The sequence below is a fragment of the Fusarium graminearum genome, chromosome 1, assembly GCF_000240135.3.
Source record: "Fusarium graminearum PH-1 chromosome 1, whole genome shotgun sequence".
NCBI lineage: Eukaryota > Fungi > Ascomycota > Sordariomycetes > Hypocreales > Nectriaceae > Fusarium > Fusarium graminearum.
Window position 1 is genome coordinate 329,778 of NC_026474.1, and position 20,921 is coordinate 350,698.

Consider the following 20,921-nt stretch of genomic DNA (forward strand, 5'->3'; position numbering starts at 1 on the left):
CTTTGTATAACCGGTCCAGCGACTAGATCCATGCGGCACTGCAGTGTGTGGCATCGTAGGCATGAGGAGAACGTCGACGGTCTTTCCTGATAGAGAGCATGCGGCGTTCCACATGTCATGGTACGCATTTTGGGCTGCTACCTTGCGTTTGTTAAGCTGCCAGTATGAGTATACCGAGATGTGATTCCCACGATCGACCAAGGATTGGATCTGCGGTACAAAAGGCTCCCCTCCTTCTGCAACAGCCCTTCGGATATCTTCGCCTCCATCAGAGGTATAGTACGTATCCTAACGAGAATGTCAGTATTTGATTGCATTATATACTTCACAACGGCTTACCATAAGGTCAATGATCTCGGGATGCAGACTCGAGTCCCACTCTACAACCTCATGACCCGCAGCCTTTAGCTTTTCTAACGTCTGACGGAATACTCGCTCGATAGGTGGATGCACCTTTACCAGGCCGTCATCCAGTAGAGCACCAATGACAAGTGTTCGTTCCGAAAATGTCTGAAATACGGTTTCTTTCCAGGGCAGCGGTGGAAGCTGCGGGTCTATGGTCCAATGTTCTGCTTCGATAGCTAGCTTGGTGGCCAAAGTGAGAGATTCCAATGATCTAGCCATTGGACCAATAGCTGACGGTATATGTTGTTGCCCTTCTAGTGTAACCTCCACACCCCGATAGGTCATGCGACCGCTCTGGAATACACGTCAGATATTCCACTTTGAGGATCGTAACGATGGCCGGCTTACACTTGGCTTCAAACCCCAGATACCATTCATGTGACTTGGGATGCGTATAGAACCTCCAATATCTGTTCCCCAGCCAATGAGTGATCCGCCAAGAGCGAGCATAGTTGCTTCTCCTCCGGAAGAGCCACCGGGAGTTAGTGCCGGGTCATCTGGGTGTGTAGTCAGACCCCAAAGAGGATTATCTGTCTCGCACCACTGGAGATGTCACTAAATGATGTTGTACACAAGGTTCGAAGCAGGTCCCACTTACCATAATACTCTGAGGGAGGTTCGTCTTTGCGATGATGACTGCTCCGAGTTCTTTCATCCTCGTCACAAGGGGAGCATCAAACGATGCTGGTGAAAAGGCTCTTCCAACGTACCCAAGTGTAGAGTCAAGCCCAGCGATGTTGAATTGATCCTTCACTGTGACGGGTACACCATGCAAAGGACCCATGAGACGACCGTTTTCTCGTTGGAAGTCATCGAGACGTTTTGCTTGCGCGATGGCATCGTCAAAGTAGATTTCTGTCAGGCAATTTGTCTGTCATCATTAGCTATGTGTTCACTTTATGGTAGATTGACGATGAGATGCAATGGCTACCTTGCGATGTGCATCATAAGTTCTGGATATAGTATGCATTAGGAAACTATGCCACTATTTGCTTTGTAAACCTAGACTACTTACCTTGCAATGAAGCCGCGGATGAGATCAAGAGCCGAGACGTGTTTTGTTTCCAACAAGTTTATTATGTCCTGAACATCAACGATCTCTGTGCTGACACACAATCCTGAATCGCCATCTGGTCGATGCCTCTCGAGCAGTGCCTCTCGAGTTGCTCGTTTAGCAGAAACGACCTCTGTCCAAGGTATTTGGGGGTTGGAGATAGCTTTCTCTGAGATCATAACTATTGTATCGTTGAAAAAAGAATAACTGAATATCACGATGTAGGATATGATACCGAGTATGGTGGAATGCTGGATGCCACAGGAATTCTGGCTATACAGAACAGATACAATACGTAGCTACAGAGTTGGCCGATATCCAGTTTGGCCGATAAGCATTGGATGATGCGTCTCATTCGGGTAACTAGAATCGAACAACGAAGACAGAGCCGCGGAGATAACGGGACACCTCGGGACCTTCCCGGCGACCTGTGACAGTCACGTGGGCACTCTCGATACTGCATCCGGCCGTAGCGGGAGATGGATTGGGGAAGATTGTCAACGTGGGGTAGACTACGGCTCGGGGAAAGATCCACAAGCCGTTCTTGTGCAGCTACCCTTGGCCTTATCGCCTTCACAAGCTGTATCAACTTCTCCGCAAAGCAGTCAACAGTAGAGGAGAACATCTTGCCCGAGAGGAGATTGGTAGCATCCACTTACTTCGGCCTTTCGCGTTTTGTCGTTTGTCTTTGCATATTACGACTAGCGGAAAATAGTATGGTTAGATGTGAGGCAATCGATGCCGGCCTTGCCCCGCGCTTATGGGTCGGGGGTTAGAGTTGACCTAGACTTAATTAATAAGAACCTCTTGTGACGACTATGACTGCCAACCAACAATAACTCATTCAGCTTCTACTCCCTTCATCCTACATATACAGACACACTCAACACGTCATAACGCAATGGCTGTAACTTCTGAAAAGGAATTCCATGTCGCCATTGTCGGTAAGTCAAACACCTCATTCCCTTCCCAAAAGCGCTAACTCACCATGCAGGCGCTGGCATTGGCGGTCTCGCCTTGGCCATGGCTCTCCACAAAAAGGGCATCTCGTTCACACTCTACGAAGATGCAAAGGAGTTCTCAGCAGTTGGGTAAGTAAACTATCTGCGTCTTTCGCACTTGGCCATCCACTGACTTTTCAGCGCTGGAATTGGATTTGCCCCAAACGGCATGCGCACTATGGATTTGATTGAGCCTGGCTTCCGACCACTGTATGAGAAGATCTGCGTCGGAAATAAAGGTGATGACGCACAGACAATTTTCTTTGAGGGCATGCTTCTTGAGGAGGGATTTGGTATGTAAAACTCTTATATAACCACTCGATCTTTAACATATACTAACTTCTGTTATCACAGGCCGTGATCAACCTTGGGTTGGGAAGTCAGGATGGGGCCACCCCGATTATATCCGCAAATCTGTAAGTCCACCATCCCAACATATCAAAGATTGCAGACAATTAACCAGATCATCAGGCCCACCGAAAGGAACTTCTTGATATCATGACAAGCTTTGTTCCCAAAGATAGTGTCAAGTTCAGCAAACGTCTAACAAAGATTAAGCAGAGCCCAGATGGCGTGACTCTTTCTTTCCAAGATGGCACCACAGCCAACTGCGATATTCTCGCCGGTGCCGACGGCATCAAAAGTACCGTCAGAGGCCACGTGCTGGAAAAGCACCCCAACCAGATCGCCCCCGTTTACGCTGGTGCTTACTGTTACCGCGCTGTCATTCCCATGGACGAGGCCTACGAGATCTTGGGCGATCTCACAGATGTCGCCAAGTTTTACTTTGGTCACAAGAAAAGTGCTATCAGCTACCGAATCACTCAGGGCAATGAATTCAACTATCTTCTATGCGTGGCAGATGGTCTAAATGCATGGAAGATTCCACACGCAGTCACGGAGCTTATCCCCCACGAGCAAATGATGGCCGACTTTGAAGGCCCTGGAATCGACCCAAAGTTCCGTGAACTGCTTGCCAAAGCTAAGCCCGTCAAGTGGGGATTCTTCCATCACCGTCATACCGCAGCATACTTCCGCGACCGTGTTGCTCTAGTCGGCGACAGCGCCCACGCTTCCCTACCTTTCCAGGCCGCCGGTGCCGCTCAGGGTCTAGAAGATGCTCTCGTTCTGTCCGCTCTCGTTGCTGAGCTAGCTAAGCAGCATCAACGTGGTGCCAGTCAGCAACCTGCAATTCAAGCCGCCCTAACTGCTTACGACTCTGTCAGACGACCTCGAGCGCAGAAGCAGCTCGAGCAAGCGGCTGAGGTTGGCGATATGATGTTCTTTCAGCACAAGGAGGCTGGTGATGATATGCTCAAGATTCTACCCCATCTTCAGCAGGGAAGATTCAACTGGCTGTGGTTCCATGACATGAATGATGATGCTAAGGAGGCAGTGAGCAGAATGCACAAACTTATTGGCTCCAACCCTCCATCAAGAATATAAGGCTGAGCATTAGGTGTCAATGAGGAGTTTTTAATCTATTAGGCTATAAAAATAAAATAATCAAGGATATTATCTAAATAGCATAAATTGATTGACTAATTCTGTTGAAGATAAACTAATTGATCGAGAATGCAAGTTGAAAAACTGCAGACAGAGAGATAAAACGCGCTCACGTGATCAAACACGTGATACCTATCAAGACGAACAGTATCATCTAGGCTTGAACAGGTCTACGAGATGCTACATCTGACTTGTTCGAGCCTCCATGTCTCATGATCAACTTTTGCGGTCCTTTGTTCTACCACGCAGCCACAGTGTCCCGACTTACTCATCACGTAACCGTGCGTTTCTTTGTTCTACACATTCCTTCCTTTCCGTCATCCGCCCTCTATTTAACTTCCATCTTCTGCTCTTTCTTTTCCTTCCAAATCATTCTTCCAGATTATTATACTACCCTATCAGATACTCAACAACTTTACATCCACGCCATCTCGCTATCCAACATGAAAGACCAGAAACGTAAACTAAGCAACAGCACCGAGTCTCCACGACGGAGTAAACGAGTCCGCAAAGACAGTGCCCCTCAACAAGATGACAACGAGTCTTCCAACCACAAAGTCCACTTCTTGCAAACCCCCACGGAGGAGGAGGATGCATGGGTGTCTCTGCCGACTCTTGAGATGATGGACAGCGTCCAAATGTGTGACGAAAACCTCAAGTTCGAATGTATGGCCGGCACTGTATGGATCAACGAGGAGAAAGCATTCGTCGTCCGAGTCTCTGAATGTCTCTTCTTAACGCACTTTCAAAACCTTGACTTGAGCGAAATTGATTTGACTGATGTGGCTATGGACGACATCCCAAGGACCTACGCCTCGTTCCTGGCGAATCGGTTCGGAATTTCTCTCAAGTCGATCGAGACCTTTCCAGTTCCCTTTGAAGATGTTTGCCCCAAACACCAGTCCGATCTTACAGTCGTACCTGAGCAGATGATGGAGTTCTGCCATTTCAAGTACACCTCCTTCACCGAATACAAGCCCGGCTGTCCTGACAATATCAACCACCTTGTCCAGGCAGAAGCCAAAGCCTGTGAGCTATTGATGAAAAACCCTCATCCAAGCATCGCTAAGTACTGGGGATGCCACGTTATCAATGGCGAGATTCGTGCGCTCTGTTTTGGCGATTACATCATGAGTCTCCATGATCGTCTCACAACTGGTGTACCACTCGATGCAAAGCGCTGTTTGAAAAGTATTCGAGACGGAATCCTTCACATGCACAGCCTGGGTCTCATGCACAATAACATCAATCCCTACAGCATCATGATGGATGCATCCGACAACCCTGTCATCATCGGCTTCGATACATGCACACGCAAAGGAGAAAAGATGGTCAAGGGGTGGTATCCGGGCTGGTGCATCAAGAACGCGAAGACAGGATCTCCTAAGAATGACTTTTATGCACTCAAGAAATTGGAGGAGTATTTGTCGGGACATGAAGAGGCCGTTCAGAGATATAGTAGAGATGGAGAGAAATGACAAGTGAGGGCGAGGTGCAAGTTCGAACGCATGCTTTTAACACTTTCTTTATCCTGCATCTAAATGTTTTTGTCGGCAAATATAACTTCATTGCACATACAATCTGTCTAACTTGTTCTAATATCGCTTGCATATAGCATTGTTCAATCGAGAATGACAAGGTTTTGGTGATAACGGGATGTGTAGCTAAAACAAGTTTATGACTTTGCATCATGTAACCACTAAACACTAACACATACATGTATTAGTAATTCCTCATCGACGGAGGAAGTGAAACTGCCAGGTCCCAGTGTCAGATGCTCTCCTTCAGGGTACTGTATATATTAGCTGCTGAATACATAAGAGACGAAATCAGCAAGTCAGTTTATGCTATTTAGACAATAGCCTTAGTTTCTTTATCTTTGTAGTCTAGCTAAGCCTTAAGAGCCAATTTGTCTGCCAGAAGTTCAAAAAGCTGCAATTCATCAAGAAACAATTTATTCTACTGAATTCTATTTTTATCATCCTCTGTAACCTTTTATCCCTGACCATAATACCCACAATACTACAAAAGAAAAACAAGCTACTTACCCAAAACTAGAGTATCAGTTATCTCTCCTTCCTCTCAACCCTGCTCTTTCTCTCATTCCCGCGATTCCTGCCCTTCTCATCCGTCGTCTCCTTCTTGCCCTTTCGGTACTGGCTCTCTCGTCTCGAATTCGATTCCTAATATCTCTGGGTATTCCGAAATTATAGGATATACCTTGTCTTGTACCTACCCTCGCTGGGGTCCTTGGTGGGCTTGGAGTGAGATTGAGTATTTCCACAGGACTCCTTGGTGGAGTCCTAGAAGATATTCTCGGGTCGGCTGAAGAACATGCCGGGATGGTGGTAGAGTTTTCAAGACTTACAGATCCCTCAGCGTTTGTGTTTGGGTCAATGACCGGCCTCCCATTGACATATGCCGTGGGGGGAGTCTCACCGGCGGCTCCATGCCAAATGGTGATGAGGCTGCCTCCAGCAGCATTGCCGCGGGCCGTTTGCATCGCACCGGGGCTACCAGTCATGCTTCGCCAGATTTTACCGGCTTCCGAATACTTGCAACTGATCTTCTGGCAATCGGGACCAATCCTGGTTCGGTTCTTACCGGTCAGGGGGTGGTTATCGACCCAGAATTGACACATTTTGAATGCTGACGGATCAGGGTTGTTGTTGTTGCAGATGTGAGTTGTGGAGGTTAGACGTGTGAGTGATTTTTGATGAAGAAAAGAACGATTAAGACCAGGAGAAGAACGCCTTAGTTATACATATTACATCTCGCGGCAGATTCTCTGAAATAACTTGGTTACTCTTGACTCTTTGTTGTCTCCCATTGTTGGAAGAGTCACCCCGTTTCAATTGATGCTTTGTCAATAAAGCAGTTACGTCACAAAGCTTCTTTGACGTCGTTTCATGCCAGGTAAATGAATGACTCTTTCTGGGTCCATCATGCCTTTCCGTCTGGGTAGAATCTCATCACCTTGGCAAAGTGCACCGCGACCTTACCTGGCCAGTAGTTCGCAGAAGGGTTATCTCTTACGTCTCAGTGTACAAAAATAAACTACTTAAAAGTATGGTCCAAGGAGCATAAGCTGAGCAACTAATTTCGTCTCTTATTCTTCTAGCAGCGAATTGTTCCGATACCCTGAGGCTTGGATACCGACAAGAACCACAAGCTGAGCCTAGAGTGAGATGAACAGAACTAGGGAATATCGTGTATTTCCAGATGAAGACATTATTCCACATTTCCGACAGTGAAATTTAATTCATGGACTTGTGTCTCAAGACACTTGAGCACTTAAAAAGAGCACCGATTGCCATGCCCTCAAAAACAACGTTGCATATACGTTACCCAAAAACAGTCACAACCTGTCAAAGATCATATTAATTGAGTCTTATTGACTGCTAACATTTATTAAATCGCAATTCATTTCAAGCGCCATAAGATCTCTGTTTGTAGATGATAGATTCGGTGTTTGGCCAAGTTAGCCTTGAAAGTTGACCATGTTGATGATTCTGACAGTGAAGCCAGTGTTCTCGCAACCAGGTCCACAGATGACAGACCTTCACACCCAAAAATGCAACTTGTTACTAAAACAGCAGCTGCAATAGCTGACCCATGCCAAGTTGTAGAGTTGCCGTGTGCCGACAGCATCATTATTAATATGGGATCGTATATACGATGAAATACCCTCACTTCATCAGGGAGCCGAGCTGTCGGCCGAATCCCATGGACAAAGTCCGAGACCCACTCCGAAACCGGTAATCAGCAGTAGGGTAACTAAGTCGACTCATCCCGTCACATTGATCATAGACAATCGTTTACTTTATGGCATCTTTCTACGCCAATGAATGATATAATACAACATGGCATCTCAAGTACTCACCAAAGATGAAAAGTCGCTTCATGATCAAGTCAATCTCCTACCACGACGTCAACTAGGCATCGCCCTCGCCACTCTATCAGCTTCACTACTTCTCGTCATCATCGACCAAAATGGCATTTCTGTGATGCTTCCCACAATCGCCCACGACTTGAATGCTGAAAATACAATCTCTTGGGCTGGAACAGCCAGTCTGGTTGCCAATACTTGTTTCCAGATGCTCTACGGCAGACTCTCCGATGTCTTTGGTCGCAAAGTCGTCTTTATATCTGCCATCCTACTTCTTTGTTTTGCAGACTTGCTTTGTTCCTTTAGTCAAAATGCAATAATGTTATATGTCTGCAGAGCTATCGCCGGTATTGGTGGAGGTGGTGTACAAAACCTTGTCAACATTATCATATCGGATATCGTCACTCTTGAACAAAGAGGACAGGTTCAAGGCGTGATAGGAGCTGCCGTTGGGCTGGGCAATGTCGTTGGTCCATTTATCGCTGCGGGAGTCATGGGTCGGACATCATGGAGAGCCTTCTTTTGGCTTATTTCGCCTTTGTCATTCTGCACAGCGGTGCTTTCATACTACTTTCTTCCATCCAAGGCCGCTACCGTTGGGTTTTGGGAAGGTATTAGGAAGATTGATTGGATGGGTACAATTGTCTCCGGCACTGGAATTGTTCTTCTCCTCATCCCAATTTCCGGAGGTACGTCACTCCTACCATCCCGTGCTATCATTATCTCTAACACAACTTACAGGAGGATCATATTTCTCTTGGGACTCACCTCTCTCCATCAGTATGCTCAGTGTCGGCAGCGCACTACTCCTCGTATTTATCATGTGGGAATGGAAAATGGCAAAGCTTCCCATGATGCCAGGTAAGTACACATTCTTTACATGTTACTTGTCGGCTATACTGATGTAGCAAACCTTCTTAAGTAAATATTTACAAGAACATAACTCTCTCCATTATGCTGGCCCAGAATTTCTTGTTCGGTGCTGTCTATCAGTCATATCTATATTACGTCCCTCTTTACCTTCAAAACCCTCGGCAGTACAGTGCCCTCAAATCGGCGGCAATCTATACTCCTCTAGTAGCTGGGCAGGCAATCTCTTCAATTGGTTCAGGGCAGTATATCAGCCGTCGCTTGAGATATGGAGAGGTGATTATTGCTGGTTTCACACTCTGGACACTGTAAGTCTGGCACATCTGGAGCTTTGGCCATGACTAAGATACTAACCAAAATAGGGGAGCGGGTCTGGCTTTAATCTTTAATCGACATACCAGCCCGGCTGTCATCGCCGTGATTCTAGCCATAGTTGGAACAGGAGTAGGCGCTATCTTCCAACCAACCCTCATCGCCCTCCAAGCCCATTCACCCAAAAGTCGTCGGGCTGTCATTATCTCGAATCGAAATTTCTATCGATGTATGGGCGGCGCTTGCGGTCTTGCCATCTCGGCTGCAGTCCTCCAAGCTCAGTTAAGCGCGACCTTGCCTGCTGACCGCAAAGATCTCGCTGGCTCAACGTATGTCCTACCAGAAGGCATGCGTAAGGAGCCTGGTGTTCTCGACGCCTACATGGCAGCCAGTCATAGTGTGTTTATACTGCAAGTCCCTCTGATTGGCGCATGCTTGTTTGGTACAATCTTTATCCGAGATCGTGGTTTGGATCCTGTTAAAGAGACTTAGGGCATGTGAAGATTCACAATTCACACATTATCCAGTCAGGATAAAACTTGCCATGTCTAAGTCTGCTGCTTGCTAGGTCATGATCATCCTCCGAATTTTGTAACGACTCACGAAGCATCGACTGAAGTAACAATACAGTGCCAGGAGATAGGGGAACAAACACCTTCTATATAGTGTACAACGACTGATCTGTTGATATATTGTCACGCATAAAAACTGGTAAAGATAAATAGTGTTAGCGATAGACCTCTCCTCAAATTGTATTCAAAACTCTTGTTTACAGTAAAGCCCTTTCACTAAACAATGCTAAAGTCAAATGTAAAGTCAAAAGCCTTCATGTAACACCTATGCTGCTCAAACGGCCTCACAGCAACAGTCGCACTGCCCAGTCCATTGCTATCATAATCCAGATGCAAGACTGTCATGTTCAAGGGCTTCAAGTCATGAGGGTGCTTGGCGTCATCCAAATCAAAAGGCATGTATCTTCTGGCCGTAAAAGTGAATGTCTCGCCCTTTGCCCGCCTTGCATCAAGCGCGGCGTCCTTGTTGCCGATCTTGAGCCAACGCAGATCTTCTCGGTTACCATTCTCTTGTGGGTAATCGTAGTGTGTAAACAGATCCGGCACGTTAGAACTGTATTCTCCAATGCGACCTGCTTGTTTGGAGTCTTTGTAGCTCTCGCCTGGACCACGACCGAACCATGATACGTCGTCAAAGGATTCTGGTAGAACAGCCATGAGACCGATGCGAGGAATCGTATGAGAGGAGTTCTTGCCGATAAATTCGCCGCTGGCTTGAAGCTGAAGCTCTGGACCTGAGGAGGGGATTTTGTAGATCATGTCTGCCTCGATACCCCACGCTTGTGTCTTGACGCCGACCCAAACTTTGTAGTGGACGGTCGCGCCGTCTTCGTCAGTCTTCCATGTCACGTCTCTGACTTGAGGGTATATCATTGGGATTCTAGCTCGGTCCCACATTGGGCCATCGCCTGATCCAGAAGCATCGTTCTGTGTCAGGGCGCGGTAGAAGGAGAGCTCTGGGCCGCGTTGGAAGATATCAACACCATTTTTGGTCCATGTGACATTGCCTTGGAGGAGATCGAACCCAAAGGAGGAGTCTCCATTCTTGTAGCTAAGACTTGTGCCCTTTCTTTCAAATTCGGAGGTGTTAGCACGGCGGGTGAGAGACGCCGCGTTCTTAGATGCTGAAGCGGGTCGCTCGATGTGAAGTTGGTCCCAAGCGATAAGATGTCCCTCGGTAGCCCAAAGGGTATCCTCTTTGAGTTTGAACTCCAAAGTAACCCAACAATCGCCTGTAGTTATGTTCTCGACAGATGGAATAGCCAGAGTTCTGTTTTCGCCTGGTGGTACACGAGGCAAAGAAAGACTCTGGGGATCAGTCTTGACACCATCTGCAACCACGTGCCACGAAGCATCAAGGTGGCTCAGATCCAGGAAGTCGTAATGGTTCGTGATGGTTATCGCACTGCCATTCTTTGCCAGCAAGACTGACACTGGCTGAATCACTTTGGCATACTCTCTGAGAGAAGGCATGGGTGAGTGGTCGGACAAAGTCAAACCATCCATGATAAAGTCTGCGTCATTAGGATGGTCGCCAAAATCACCACCATAGGCATAGTAAGTGACATTGCCCTCTTCCTTGAGGATTCCATGGTTACTCCATTCCCAGACAAGACCACCTTGAGAAAGCGGCTCGGTTCTGAACATGTCAATGTACTCCACAAGACCGCCGGGGCCGTTACCCATAGCACTGTAACGATATTAGCTTCGCAAGGTGATGATCGACAGAGCTGACTTACTGAGCAAACTCGCAAAGGAGAACTGGCTTGTCACCGTGGTCCTTAATGAATTGTCGGACATAGTCAGGAGTAGTATACATCTGACTGTACATATCCGTCGATTTGGCCTCATGATCCTGCTCATAGTGTATAATACGACTTGGATCTCGCTCTCGAATCCACTTACTCATGGCAGCGTGGTTCTGACCATAGAAACACTCGTTGCCAAGAGACCAGATGATAATGGAGGCATGGTTCTTGTATCGCTCAACAAGCTGACGGGCTCTGTCGATATATGCGTCTTCCCAGTCCGGGTTATTGGACAACCACTCTGCTGCCTTTTCCTCAGTATCTTCAAAGGACCTGAAACCATGACACTCAAGATCGGCCTCGCCGATGATGTAGAACCCGAGTTCATCTGCCACATCGAAAAAGTCAGGGTGGTGAGGCTGATGAGCTGCACGGATGGCGTTGATGTTGGATTTCTTCATAAGGATAAGATCTTTTCGCATGTTCTCGTAGCTGACTGTGCGGCCCGTGAGATGATGGTGCTCATGTCTATTGACACCGTAAATGATGATTGGTTTTCCGTTGACGTAAAAGTTGGGACCCTTCATCTCAACGCGTCGAAGCCCAGCCTTTTGACTTATTGTTCGGCCGTTGTAGGTGATGAGTAGAGTGTAGAGGTAAGGCGTCTCGGCAGACCAGAGATGAAAGTCGTCGCCAGAGATTTGTTTCTTGTATATCTCGGACGACGATCCTTTCCATTCGTCAATTGTTGAACCATTTGCAGAGAGCAGGTTAATGGCTAAATCGCCTTCTTGGCCTTGAACGGTGACATTGACCTTGATGGAGCCTTGATCAAAAGAGTCGCTCAGCTCAGAGTCAACTTGGTAGTCAATGATTGAGGATTCAGAAAACGGGATGAGATAAACGTCGCGAAAGATACCAGAGAGCCACCATTGATCTTGATCTTCGATGTAAGACCCATCAGACCACTGGTAGACGCGCACGGCCAGTTCATTAGCCTTGTCAGAAGAGAGATAGTCCGTAATGTCGAACTCATGAGGATTACGACTACCTTGCGCGTAGCCCACATCCTCACCATTTACTCGTACATGGAACGCACTATCAACACCTTCAAACCTCAATCGGATCTGGTCGCCTTCCCAATCCTCAGGAACCTCAAACTGACGCCAGTAAGAGCCAGTTGGGTTAACGTAGGAGACATTAGGTGGCGTCACCGAGAATGGGTAGTCGATATTGGTGTAGTGAGGAGCCCCATAGCCCTGGAGCTGCCACATACCTGGGACTTCAATGTCATCCCATGAAGTGGTGTTGGCAGTCTCCCAGATTGGGGCATCGAGAGGGCTTGGGTCGTAGTGGAATTTCCATGTCCCATTAAGACTGTGAAAAAGGCTTTGGTCCCGGTTGAAGGAGAGTGCTGACTCTTGGTCGGGGTAAGAGTAGAAATGAGCTCTAGGAGGGAGAGTATTGCGTTGGAGGACGTTGAGGTTTGTCCAGTCGGGCAGAGCGCCTGGGAATGCACCAACCGACATTCCAGCAGCCGACAAGGACATCATGATGACTCAATAAGACCGGATGATTTTTCCTACATTTCCTTAGAAACATGGATTCTTCTATTGAATTTATACGTTCCTCGTTCATCTTCACCTCGGCTTAAGTTTTGCTTCATTGATGATGCCAAGCCAACGATCGTCATTGTTAGTTTCCGCACCTATCGCAAGACAGCAACTATGGATATATCCATGATCTACATGAACAATTCCCCGCAACAACTGAATCGTAACAAGCAAATACTGCATATCTCGCACCATGTCGAATTATGTCATGGGCTTTTTGTGTCTTTCCCCTCTTCCCCCGCCGGAACGTAGCATTGAGAAAAAAACACATAATGGATACAACATAAACGGGAGGAAAAACCGGATTGTATTGGTGAATTGATGAAAAAGATCCTAACTAGGCTAGACGCTAACTATTACTCCGATGCCCGCAATTGTAATCATTTGTTGTTTAAATTAAGCATACCTTGAGCTTTATACTTGTGGTGATGTCAATGGGTACCCAGTTCCTTGAGGTGTCTGAGGTTGAGCTGGAAAGTAAGATCCTTTATTATCGTACTGATACTGAGCCACAGTTGAGCCTGTTGGAAGAGGAGTTGGTGGCATTTGATAAGCCATTGGTGCAGGGTTCGGTTGCGGAGCTGGCACATACGCCGTACCGAACGATTGAACGGGGCCACTATTTGTCTTTTCCTGCGGACTGATCGGCCCATAATGCTGCGGGTTGTACTCGTGCGGAGTGAAAGGAGCTTGGATGCTTTGAACTGATTCCCTCCTATTTAGGTCAACTGGTGGTTGCGCTTGATGTTGTTGATACATGTTGCTTTGCTGAGGCGACATATAACCTGGTTGTCCTTGTGTCTGCGGCTGGTAGGCAGGTGTAGCTTGTTGATATCCAGTGTGATGTTGTACGCCCTGCTGTACAGGACTCTGAAGTACACTGGTTGGAGGAGTAGGCTGTGGCACCTGAGATGCAGGTACTGGCTGCGGTGTAGGGCAATGGGGAGTCATGATTGCTGGAGGGTACCCAGATGGAGTCGCTGGTGGTGGTGGAACGAATCCAGCTTGAGTTGCTTGGGCAATCTGGGGTATAAAGTGTTGTTGGCTGGGCTGCACCTGATAGTTTCGCGAGGTGCCTTGGGGAAGTGATGCCGGCGCATGGTGTTGAAATGGTGGTGCAGTAGGGTTAGGCGAGGCAGGAGTCATGGGAAGAGCCTGTTGCATCGTTGACATGTCAAATGTCTGAGGTGTACCAGGAATGTATGGGGAATTTCCTCCCTGTTGGTATGGAACCTGGTGCTGAATGGGATAATGTGTAGCAGGAGTCTGAGGTGGTGAGAACATTTGTGTGCTGACTGAAGGCATAGGCGACGGTGCAGTGGATATCGGAACATGTTGGTGCTGGGTGTAGCCATAAGGTTGCTGAAACGTCTGCTGTCCTGTCATGTTTGGTGCTAGATATCCGTTTTGCTGGGGAGCCGCTTGAGCTAGCATGGGATCTTTAAAGTCCTGGGGGTACACATTAGGACTCTGAATGTACGCCGGTTGAGGGGGTGCCTGGCCGACAGCAGCAGTATACGGCGGCGGAGGTAACGGCAAAGCTTGTGAAGGACCAGCAGCTGCGTAGACCGGATATTGCCCATTGTTCTGGTATGGCTGGATAGAATACCCAGCCTCAGCAGCTTTAGCATCTTGCACAGCTTGAAATACACCAGCCTTCTGGAATGCCTTCTTCGCATCTTTTTTCTTCAAATGGTCCGTATGTGCATGTTCAACAGCCATCCCCGCTCCATCAAGAGCAGCATGAGAAACAAGTTTGATAGCCGTTTCGTTGGCAATAATACTTTGAATGCCATGCTCCGCACCAGCTGTTGCGACGGCATCAGCGCCCATCGAACCAACACCGAGTGTTACCACGCCGATCGTTCCACTGACAGCCATGCTACCGAGGACATCTCGCTTTCGGGTATGATGTGTTGCGTTGAGTCGATTAAGGTGTCTTTCGATAATCTCTCGCTTCTTGCGCGCGTTGTGAATAGCTGGTGCTGCCATTGCAACGCCGATTGTGGAAACTCCAAGGGTCAAGGGAATAGCACAGCCAGACACTGCAGTGGAAGTGGCAGCACCGGAAATTAATCGCGTATAGTGCTCCCACTCCCGCTGCAGCTCCTCTAGCGTGAGGCCCTGGCATTTCTGGTCGTATTTCTTAAAGTCGAACGGCATCTTGATGATGGTGAAAATGGTGGAGAGAATAAAATCAATGCACCAAAAAGAGCGCCAAGAGGAGACATAAGTATGAATGCTTGGCGAAAGCTGAAAGATGAAAGATAAATTTAGTAGTTCTAGACCCAAATCCATGGTCTGATATGCAAGCCACGTGAGGCACACAGCGTAAAAAGGCTCATATGGTTTGGTCTCAGCCTGTCCCAAAGAGCTCAGCTAAGATGTTCTGGGTTAGCGAAATGCAATGCTGTTCAGCCGCACGAGGCTTCTTGTGTGAACAAGGCATACAAGAAGATTAATAATGCAGAGAGATGCCGATAATGTCACTCAAAATATTGATACATCATTCTAATGCTGTGTTGTGTTACATTTCTGTTCCACTAGTAACACCAACATGGCAAAGTGTGTGCTGCAAGTTTTTGAAACACACAAAATGGATACAAGATCTTTCGCAAGTGATGTACAAGAATGAAAAGTCTCAATCACCACTGTCATATTCTCCAATCAAGCCAACTGCTCTAACCGCACACACATTGGAGTTCCTTATCAATCGTCTGCACCACCTACTGTTCCCAGTGAAGGATCCTCGCAAGAAAGACCAAGGCCAATTCGAACCATTCATGAACAACCTCCATGACGTTCCTATTCATAAATATCCTGCGGCACTAGCTTGTGGTGAGAGTAATTCTCCCTCATTGGAGTTTGACGACTAGTCCTCAGGAACACTCTCACATGTGCATTCCCATGCCCAGACCCAACATCAGTGGCATTACAAAGGCCAGTCTTATCCACCGTTATGACCTCTAAAGAATCCATCATCATACTTGCGAAACCCGGATCATTCACTGTCTTTATCTGACAACTTTTTTGCAAAGCGAAAAGAAGCAGACCAGAGACTACCAGTAACACGTTTAACCCAAGCCATAGATATACCCGATAGGCTTGCACCCTGGCTTCCAGCAAAACATATGGTTGCCAAATGTACGTTTTGACTTGGTACACCGGATCTGTGGGATCAGTGAGAAAATCCACAAAAGTACTCCAAGTACCCTGATACGCTTGCGTGAGAGAGTTGCAAAGGTAAATCTCCAAACTTCCACTTAATGTTTCTGGATTAGATAAACCAAGGGCAGCTCCTAAAAGCTTGTACTTCCGGCATTGCAGAGAAGACTTCCTCAACAAGAACATCTGACGCAGCCTCGGTGTTTTCGGTAAAAATAGCTCCAGATGAGAGAATGCATGTTGACTCTGAGTGGATATTCGGGTCTCCTTGGAAGCACTGCGTTGTTCCTGCAGTGATAGAGAGCTTTGCAACAGCAATGCAATCGGACTGGTTATTATTCCAAGGGATGTTGTAAAGTTTTATCCCATTTGGCAAAGGGTCGAAGCTACTTTTGCCATTGCGGCAGTCGTATTTATCGTTCGGCCCATGATTATCGTTTCGAGAAACATAGATAGCAGCAAACTTGGTCCCCGAGAAAGTTTGAGCCGGAGGCAACGTGTTTTCAGCAGGCGGGATCCAAAGCGTGTCCTTGAGCAGGGCTGCAGTACCAAGCGTGACCTGCTCGAGTGGCCCACGTTCTCTGGAGAAGTTCAGATATTCGCTCAAAGAAACCGTTACGGCTTTTTCCAACTCGATAGGAAGGGACATCTTGTCTGTGACCCACTCTAGTTCTCTGATATCGAACATTGGTACTGTCGCGTTTTTGACAATTGTCCCATTGGGATACGAGTTCAAGTGCGTCAGTATACGTTGGGCCGGAGGAACGAGGAATTCATGCGTCCATGTACCCAGAAATGTATAGGCCACTACGGAGCGACCAGCTGACTCTTTGACTAATTTTTCGCGCACATCTGCAAATATGGAGTACCCCTACTAGGCATTCGAAATGGCTGGCGTACTCAGAGAGATGGACGCATTTTGGGACCTATAGGCTCTTGAAGGGATCCAAGAAACAGAACCCGATGCAATGGGATTGGAGAATTGGGCTGGCCAATCGAGGCAAAGAATAACTATCGCCATTGCTCTCGTCCAGGCATGGCCTGAATGCGCTGTTGGCGTGTAGAACATTTTGATAGTTGGTAGATGTAAAGAAACGATGCTACTGGTTTCGGCAAGAGAGAGGCCATTCTTCTCGAGAAGGATAAAAACACATCTCCACGTTGCAAGAGCTTACCATGCAGTACCTATAGTCCTTGCAATGACTAGAGCTACCGAAATGATCCTATCAGTAAAATACTAGCCCATGGCAACAAGTGATAAAGCATGCGCTGTAAGTTTCCGAACACACAGGATCTATCAAAACTTTATACAAGAATGAAATATCTCAGACACTCATACCACATCTTCCAATCAAATTATTCTGTTCCGACTACTTAGCCAACCAACTTGGGCCCAATGTCAACAATCGAAACATCATCCACACCAGCAGATATGCTAACCACCTTGCCATCACTGCATCGAAGTCTAAGCAACAAGATTCCATCCTCTGTATCAGGGGTGAAGTTGACAAAGTTGGCCTTGTATTGATCAAGGTTATCGAAATCGAGACGCCACTGTGCCAGCGACCTGGTACCGAAATTGGGTTGAATAACGCAAATGGTGGAAGGCTCGCGAACAACAGCGGGTTCACTAAAGACAACTGAAGCGACATCTAAGCGATAGAGGCGTTCGGTGCTAAGGCTTTTGATGTTTTGGCTTATCTGTTTGCTGCCGGTTACAAATTCATTCACAGCATCGAATTGACTGTCGGTTATTAGCTGGTATCTTGGTGGAAGCGAAAGATGGCACTTACACATATCGGCTGCCTGAAGAGGCTTTTGATACGTCGGTCTTGATTTGGGCGTCTTGTACAGTCCAGGCGGTGTTTGGCTGATCCTCGAACTCGCCGTTCTTGACATAAATAGTCGGCCCAGCAGCTTGGGTGGTGGTAGCGGCTGCAGTAGTGGTCACTTCAGTCGTAGTTGCTTCGGCCGTGATTGTCTCGGTAATGGCAGCGGAATGGAGGTCGGTCGAAGTCTCCAAAACTGCGATAGTTGTGGTCTCGAGGGTGGTGGTAGAGTCGGTGGTAGTCTCGCGGGTAACAGGAATATCCAAAGAAGTGGCAGTTGCAGTGGAGGTATCCAGACTCGTGACAGTTGCAGTGTCGCTCAAAGATGCAGCATCGGAGGTGGTAGTCTGCTTATCAGGTCGACACCGAGGACGGGCACTGACTGCCGGTGCAAGCGCAACGCTGATGATTGTGACAAATGAAACCCAGCGCATTTTGAAGACTAACGAAAGTGAGGCGCTTTGTCAATTCAACGAACAGCAGACGTTAAGAAGAGAGAGAGAGTTTTGTCTAAAGTGGCTACTCGCTGTTTTTTAATATTAAGAGTTGGTTTACCTAAAAGGAGTCGTGAATTTCTCGCCAGTCAATAAATATTGTTTTTCTTAATAACGCAGTGTTTTCATTGGATATGCCCTGCCCAGAAACTAATAGTTTGGTAACTAAAGCCAATAATTCTGAGCTGTTCGCAAAAGCAATTCAACACTACAGTAGCTAATGACCAGAAATAGCTTAGAGGCTTGTCTGGGAAATTGGACGCTACGCCACTAACCGAAGCCCCAGTCTCAGCTGGTAGCTATTGTCTGGACTGTATTCTGTAGATTCGCAGATACATGTCGAGACAATTGTACTACTAACAAATAGAACTTGCTATGTTCATATGACACTGCCGAGTTTAGATACCGACTACTTTAAACATCGCGGAGCAATATTGCCAGTTGCGTAACTGGCATAAACTTTAATTCTTTCTGATCAACCAAGCAGACTCAACTTGACCAATCACGGTATCGCAATTTCGACAAGTGAGGAACCATGGCCAACGTGCAAGATCAGCGGTTACAGGGTAAGTGCAATGTCTTAGTCCCAGGCTCAGCCTTCTCCTCGCGACGTGGAACGTGGCTTTGAGCGTTGCCAAGACTGTAGGTTTCTTGGATCACTGATTATTTGACGATGATGTAATTATTCTTAAACGTGCTTGATCGAGATGTAAACCTAAAATCCCGCGAGCTTAACATATTAGGCATGTGAAGTTGACGAACGGGGACGCTAATTCCAAGTTCTCAATGCGAAACCATCGGGGACTTCGGCAATCGAAGCAGTGCCGAATAACACCAAACTCAAATATCTGTGTGATCAAATGAGGCTGTGTTTGTCCAGGGTCTCCATGCGATGAGATGCGCTTGTCTCTTTCTACTAATGAATTGACTTGAGACGCGAAACTTACAGAACCAACAAAACGAGATTGAAGTCGACTGCCTGATCGTTAACTCCTATCATGTCCTATCAATGAAACACTAGCTCTTCTGTTGTCATCCCACGTTGTCGTCTCCCCTACCTCCTTTATTTAAGCTCAGGAACAAGGCTCATTTCCTTGCCCCTAGAAAGCCAGTTCACGCTAACAACCACCGCTACGGTAAAGTCTAAATATTTAGTACCTTACCCCATGGGCAATTTTGAGGCTTAGACTTTGTTGTTGTTAGCCTCACTTGCCTGTTCCAACTTAAACAGGCCGCAGTATTTCTAGCACTGCAACCTCAGTTGATATTTAGTATAACTTTTTGTAAATTCGCAAGGACCTTGGACTTGGCATACGATGAACTGGTAGGACAATTACTTTCATGATAGGCTGGAGTTGTGACGACTGCCCGCGCCTCAAATAGCTTGGCTTGGCAGTGACATAGCTTGACGCTAGACTGTATCAACAGCATTAATGATCATCCCAATGAAATATTAAATTGCTTCAAAAAGAGCTCGTCCCCCGTCGAAACTCAGGAAATCACACTTTGTTACACATCTTCTGCTATACCGCAAATAACCCTTACAATGCGTATCTCTCAACTTTTTGCCGTGGCCACTTATGCCACCAGCGTCTTGTCCTGTGCAGAGCATAACAATCACTACTCTCTCAAGAATAAGAAGCGACATATTGACCCTCGCGCCGATCCTAACAGTAAAGACTGGGCTTACGACGCATCCTACAATTGGGGACGCATCAATCCTGGTATGAACAAATTCTGTTATTGATATAAACAGTTACTGACATCATTCAAGACTATCATCTCTGCCAGACAGGAACGCAGCAATCGCCTATTCCTATAGCTCTCAAGCAAGGCCTATCTCTTGAACACTTGATCAAGGAATGGAACTATCCCGATGAAATCACCGGCAACTTTTTCAACTGGGGTTACGGTCCTGCATTTACCGTCCAGAATGAAGATGCCATCTGGACCCAGAATCCTTTTTTCAGCTTTGACAATGAAACTGTCTACCTGAAAGGCTGGCACATTCATGCCCCTGCTGATCACACCGTTGAACGACATCGCTCAAGGGCAGAGCTACATCTCGTTCACGTCAACGAACAAGGCAAAGAGCGCGCTGTGCTCGCTATCCGATTAGATCCAGGAAACAAAGAGAACAGCTTTTTGGCACAGCTTCCCAAGATGATTGGCTTCAACGAAACCGAGACCACAGAGGAAGCAACGCTTAATCACAAATTGCTTCTGGAGAGTGTGCAGTATTTTGACGAGTTTTGGACTTATGAGGGAAGCTTGACTAGTCCGCCTTGCACAGAGGGAATTCGATTCTTCATCGCGAGACAGATTATGTTTACGAGTGTGCAGCAGATGAGGGATATTCTGGGCGCTTCGACTTATAGTGCTCGGGAGGAGCAGCTGGTGTGGCGACATCGTATCAATGTCTGATGTATTGGATCATCGATGTAGTATATAGACAACGACGAG

General features: G+C 47.1%; 10 protein-coding genes across 10 annotated transcripts in view; 4 read left to right on the top strand and 6 right to left on the bottom strand.

Annotated features, from left to right (window-relative positions):
* Window positions 1-1,060, bottom strand: part of FGSG_11673 (uncharacterized protein) — a gene marked incomplete at both ends in the record, with an annotated part of 1,426 nt that extends 366 nt beyond the window's left edge. The window contains 4 exons of the mRNA XM_011317388.1: window positions 12-288; window positions 340-699; window positions 754-948; window positions 1,004-1,060. Of these exons, the coding sequence (XP_011315690.1) occupies window positions 12-288; window positions 340-699; window positions 754-948; window positions 1,004-1,060 (889 nt within the window). The remainder of the gene's footprint in view (window positions 1-11; window positions 289-339; window positions 700-753; window positions 949-1,003) is intronic.
* A 1,300-nt stretch (window positions 1,061-2,360) lies between these two features.
* Window positions 2,361-3,906, top strand: FGSG_00092 (uncharacterized protein; the record flags this gene model as incomplete). Its single annotated transcript, XM_011317389.1, has 5 exons — window positions 2,361-2,403; window positions 2,454-2,550; window positions 2,602-2,753; window positions 2,815-2,876; window positions 2,932-3,906. The coding sequence occupies 5 exons, from the start codon at window positions 2,361-2,363 to the stop codon at window positions 3,904-3,906; spliced, it is 1,329 nt and encodes a 442-aa protein (XP_011315691.1).
* Window positions 3,907-4,634: 728 nt separating this feature from the next.
* On the top strand, window positions 4,635-5,444 carry FGSG_00093 (uncharacterized protein; the record flags this gene model as incomplete). Its single annotated transcript, XM_011317390.1, has 1 exon — window positions 4,635-5,444. One exon carries the CDS (start codon window positions 4,635-4,637, stop codon window positions 5,442-5,444), a length of 810 nt encoding a protein of 269 aa, XP_011315692.1.
* Window positions 5,445-6,028: 584 nt separating this feature from the next.
* FGSG_00094 (uncharacterized protein) lies at window positions 6,029-6,607 on the bottom strand (the record flags this gene model as incomplete). Its single annotated transcript, XM_011317391.1, has 1 exon — window positions 6,029-6,607. The coding sequence occupies one exon, from the start codon at window positions 6,605-6,607 to the stop codon at window positions 6,029-6,031; it is 579 nt and encodes a 192-aa protein (XP_011315693.1).
* Window positions 6,608-7,829: 1,222 nt separating this feature from the next.
* FGSG_00095 (uncharacterized protein) lies at window positions 7,830-9,529 on the top strand (the record flags this gene model as incomplete). The annotated part of the gene is made up of 4 exons (XM_011317392.1): window positions 7,830-8,544; window positions 8,597-8,716; window positions 8,967-9,033; window positions 9,088-9,529. The coding sequence occupies 4 exons, from the start codon at window positions 7,830-7,832 to the stop codon at window positions 9,527-9,529; spliced, it is 1,344 nt and encodes a 447-aa protein (XP_011315694.1).
* Window positions 9,530-9,825: 296 nt separating this feature from the next.
* Window positions 9,826-12,886, bottom strand: FGSG_00096 (uncharacterized protein; the record flags this gene model as incomplete). The annotated part of the gene is made up of 2 exons (XM_011317393.1): window positions 9,826-11,299; window positions 11,349-12,886. 2 exons carry the CDS (start codon window positions 12,884-12,886, stop codon window positions 9,826-9,828), a joined length of 3,012 nt encoding a protein of 1,003 aa, XP_011315695.1.
* A 498-nt stretch (window positions 12,887-13,384) lies between these two features.
* FGSG_00097 (uncharacterized protein) lies at window positions 13,385-15,133 on the bottom strand (the record flags this gene model as incomplete). Its single annotated transcript, XM_011317394.1, has 1 exon — window positions 13,385-15,133. The coding sequence occupies one exon, from the start codon at window positions 15,131-15,133 to the stop codon at window positions 13,385-13,387; it is 1,749 nt and encodes a 582-aa protein (XP_011315696.1).
* A 1,114-nt stretch (window positions 15,134-16,247) lies between these two features.
* FGSG_11674 (uncharacterized protein) lies at window positions 16,248-16,784 on the bottom strand (the record flags this gene model as incomplete). Its single annotated transcript, XM_011317395.1, has 1 exon — window positions 16,248-16,784. One exon carries the CDS (start codon window positions 16,782-16,784, stop codon window positions 16,248-16,250), a length of 537 nt encoding a protein of 178 aa, XP_011315697.1.
* Window positions 16,785-17,509: 725 nt separating this feature from the next.
* On the bottom strand, window positions 17,510-18,398 carry FGSG_11675 (uncharacterized protein; the record flags this gene model as incomplete). Its single annotated transcript, XM_011317396.1, has 2 exons — window positions 17,510-17,879; window positions 17,929-18,398. 2 exons carry the CDS (start codon window positions 18,396-18,398, stop codon window positions 17,510-17,512), a joined length of 840 nt encoding a protein of 279 aa, XP_011315698.1.
* A 1,606-nt stretch (window positions 18,399-20,004) lies between these two features.
* On the top strand, window positions 20,005-20,882 carry FGSG_00099 (uncharacterized protein; the record flags this gene model as incomplete). Its single annotated transcript, XM_011317397.1, has 2 exons — window positions 20,005-20,182; window positions 20,233-20,882. The coding sequence occupies 2 exons, from the start codon at window positions 20,005-20,007 to the stop codon at window positions 20,880-20,882; spliced, it is 828 nt and encodes a 275-aa protein (XP_011315699.1).
* Window positions 20,883-20,921: the final 39 nt, after the last annotated feature.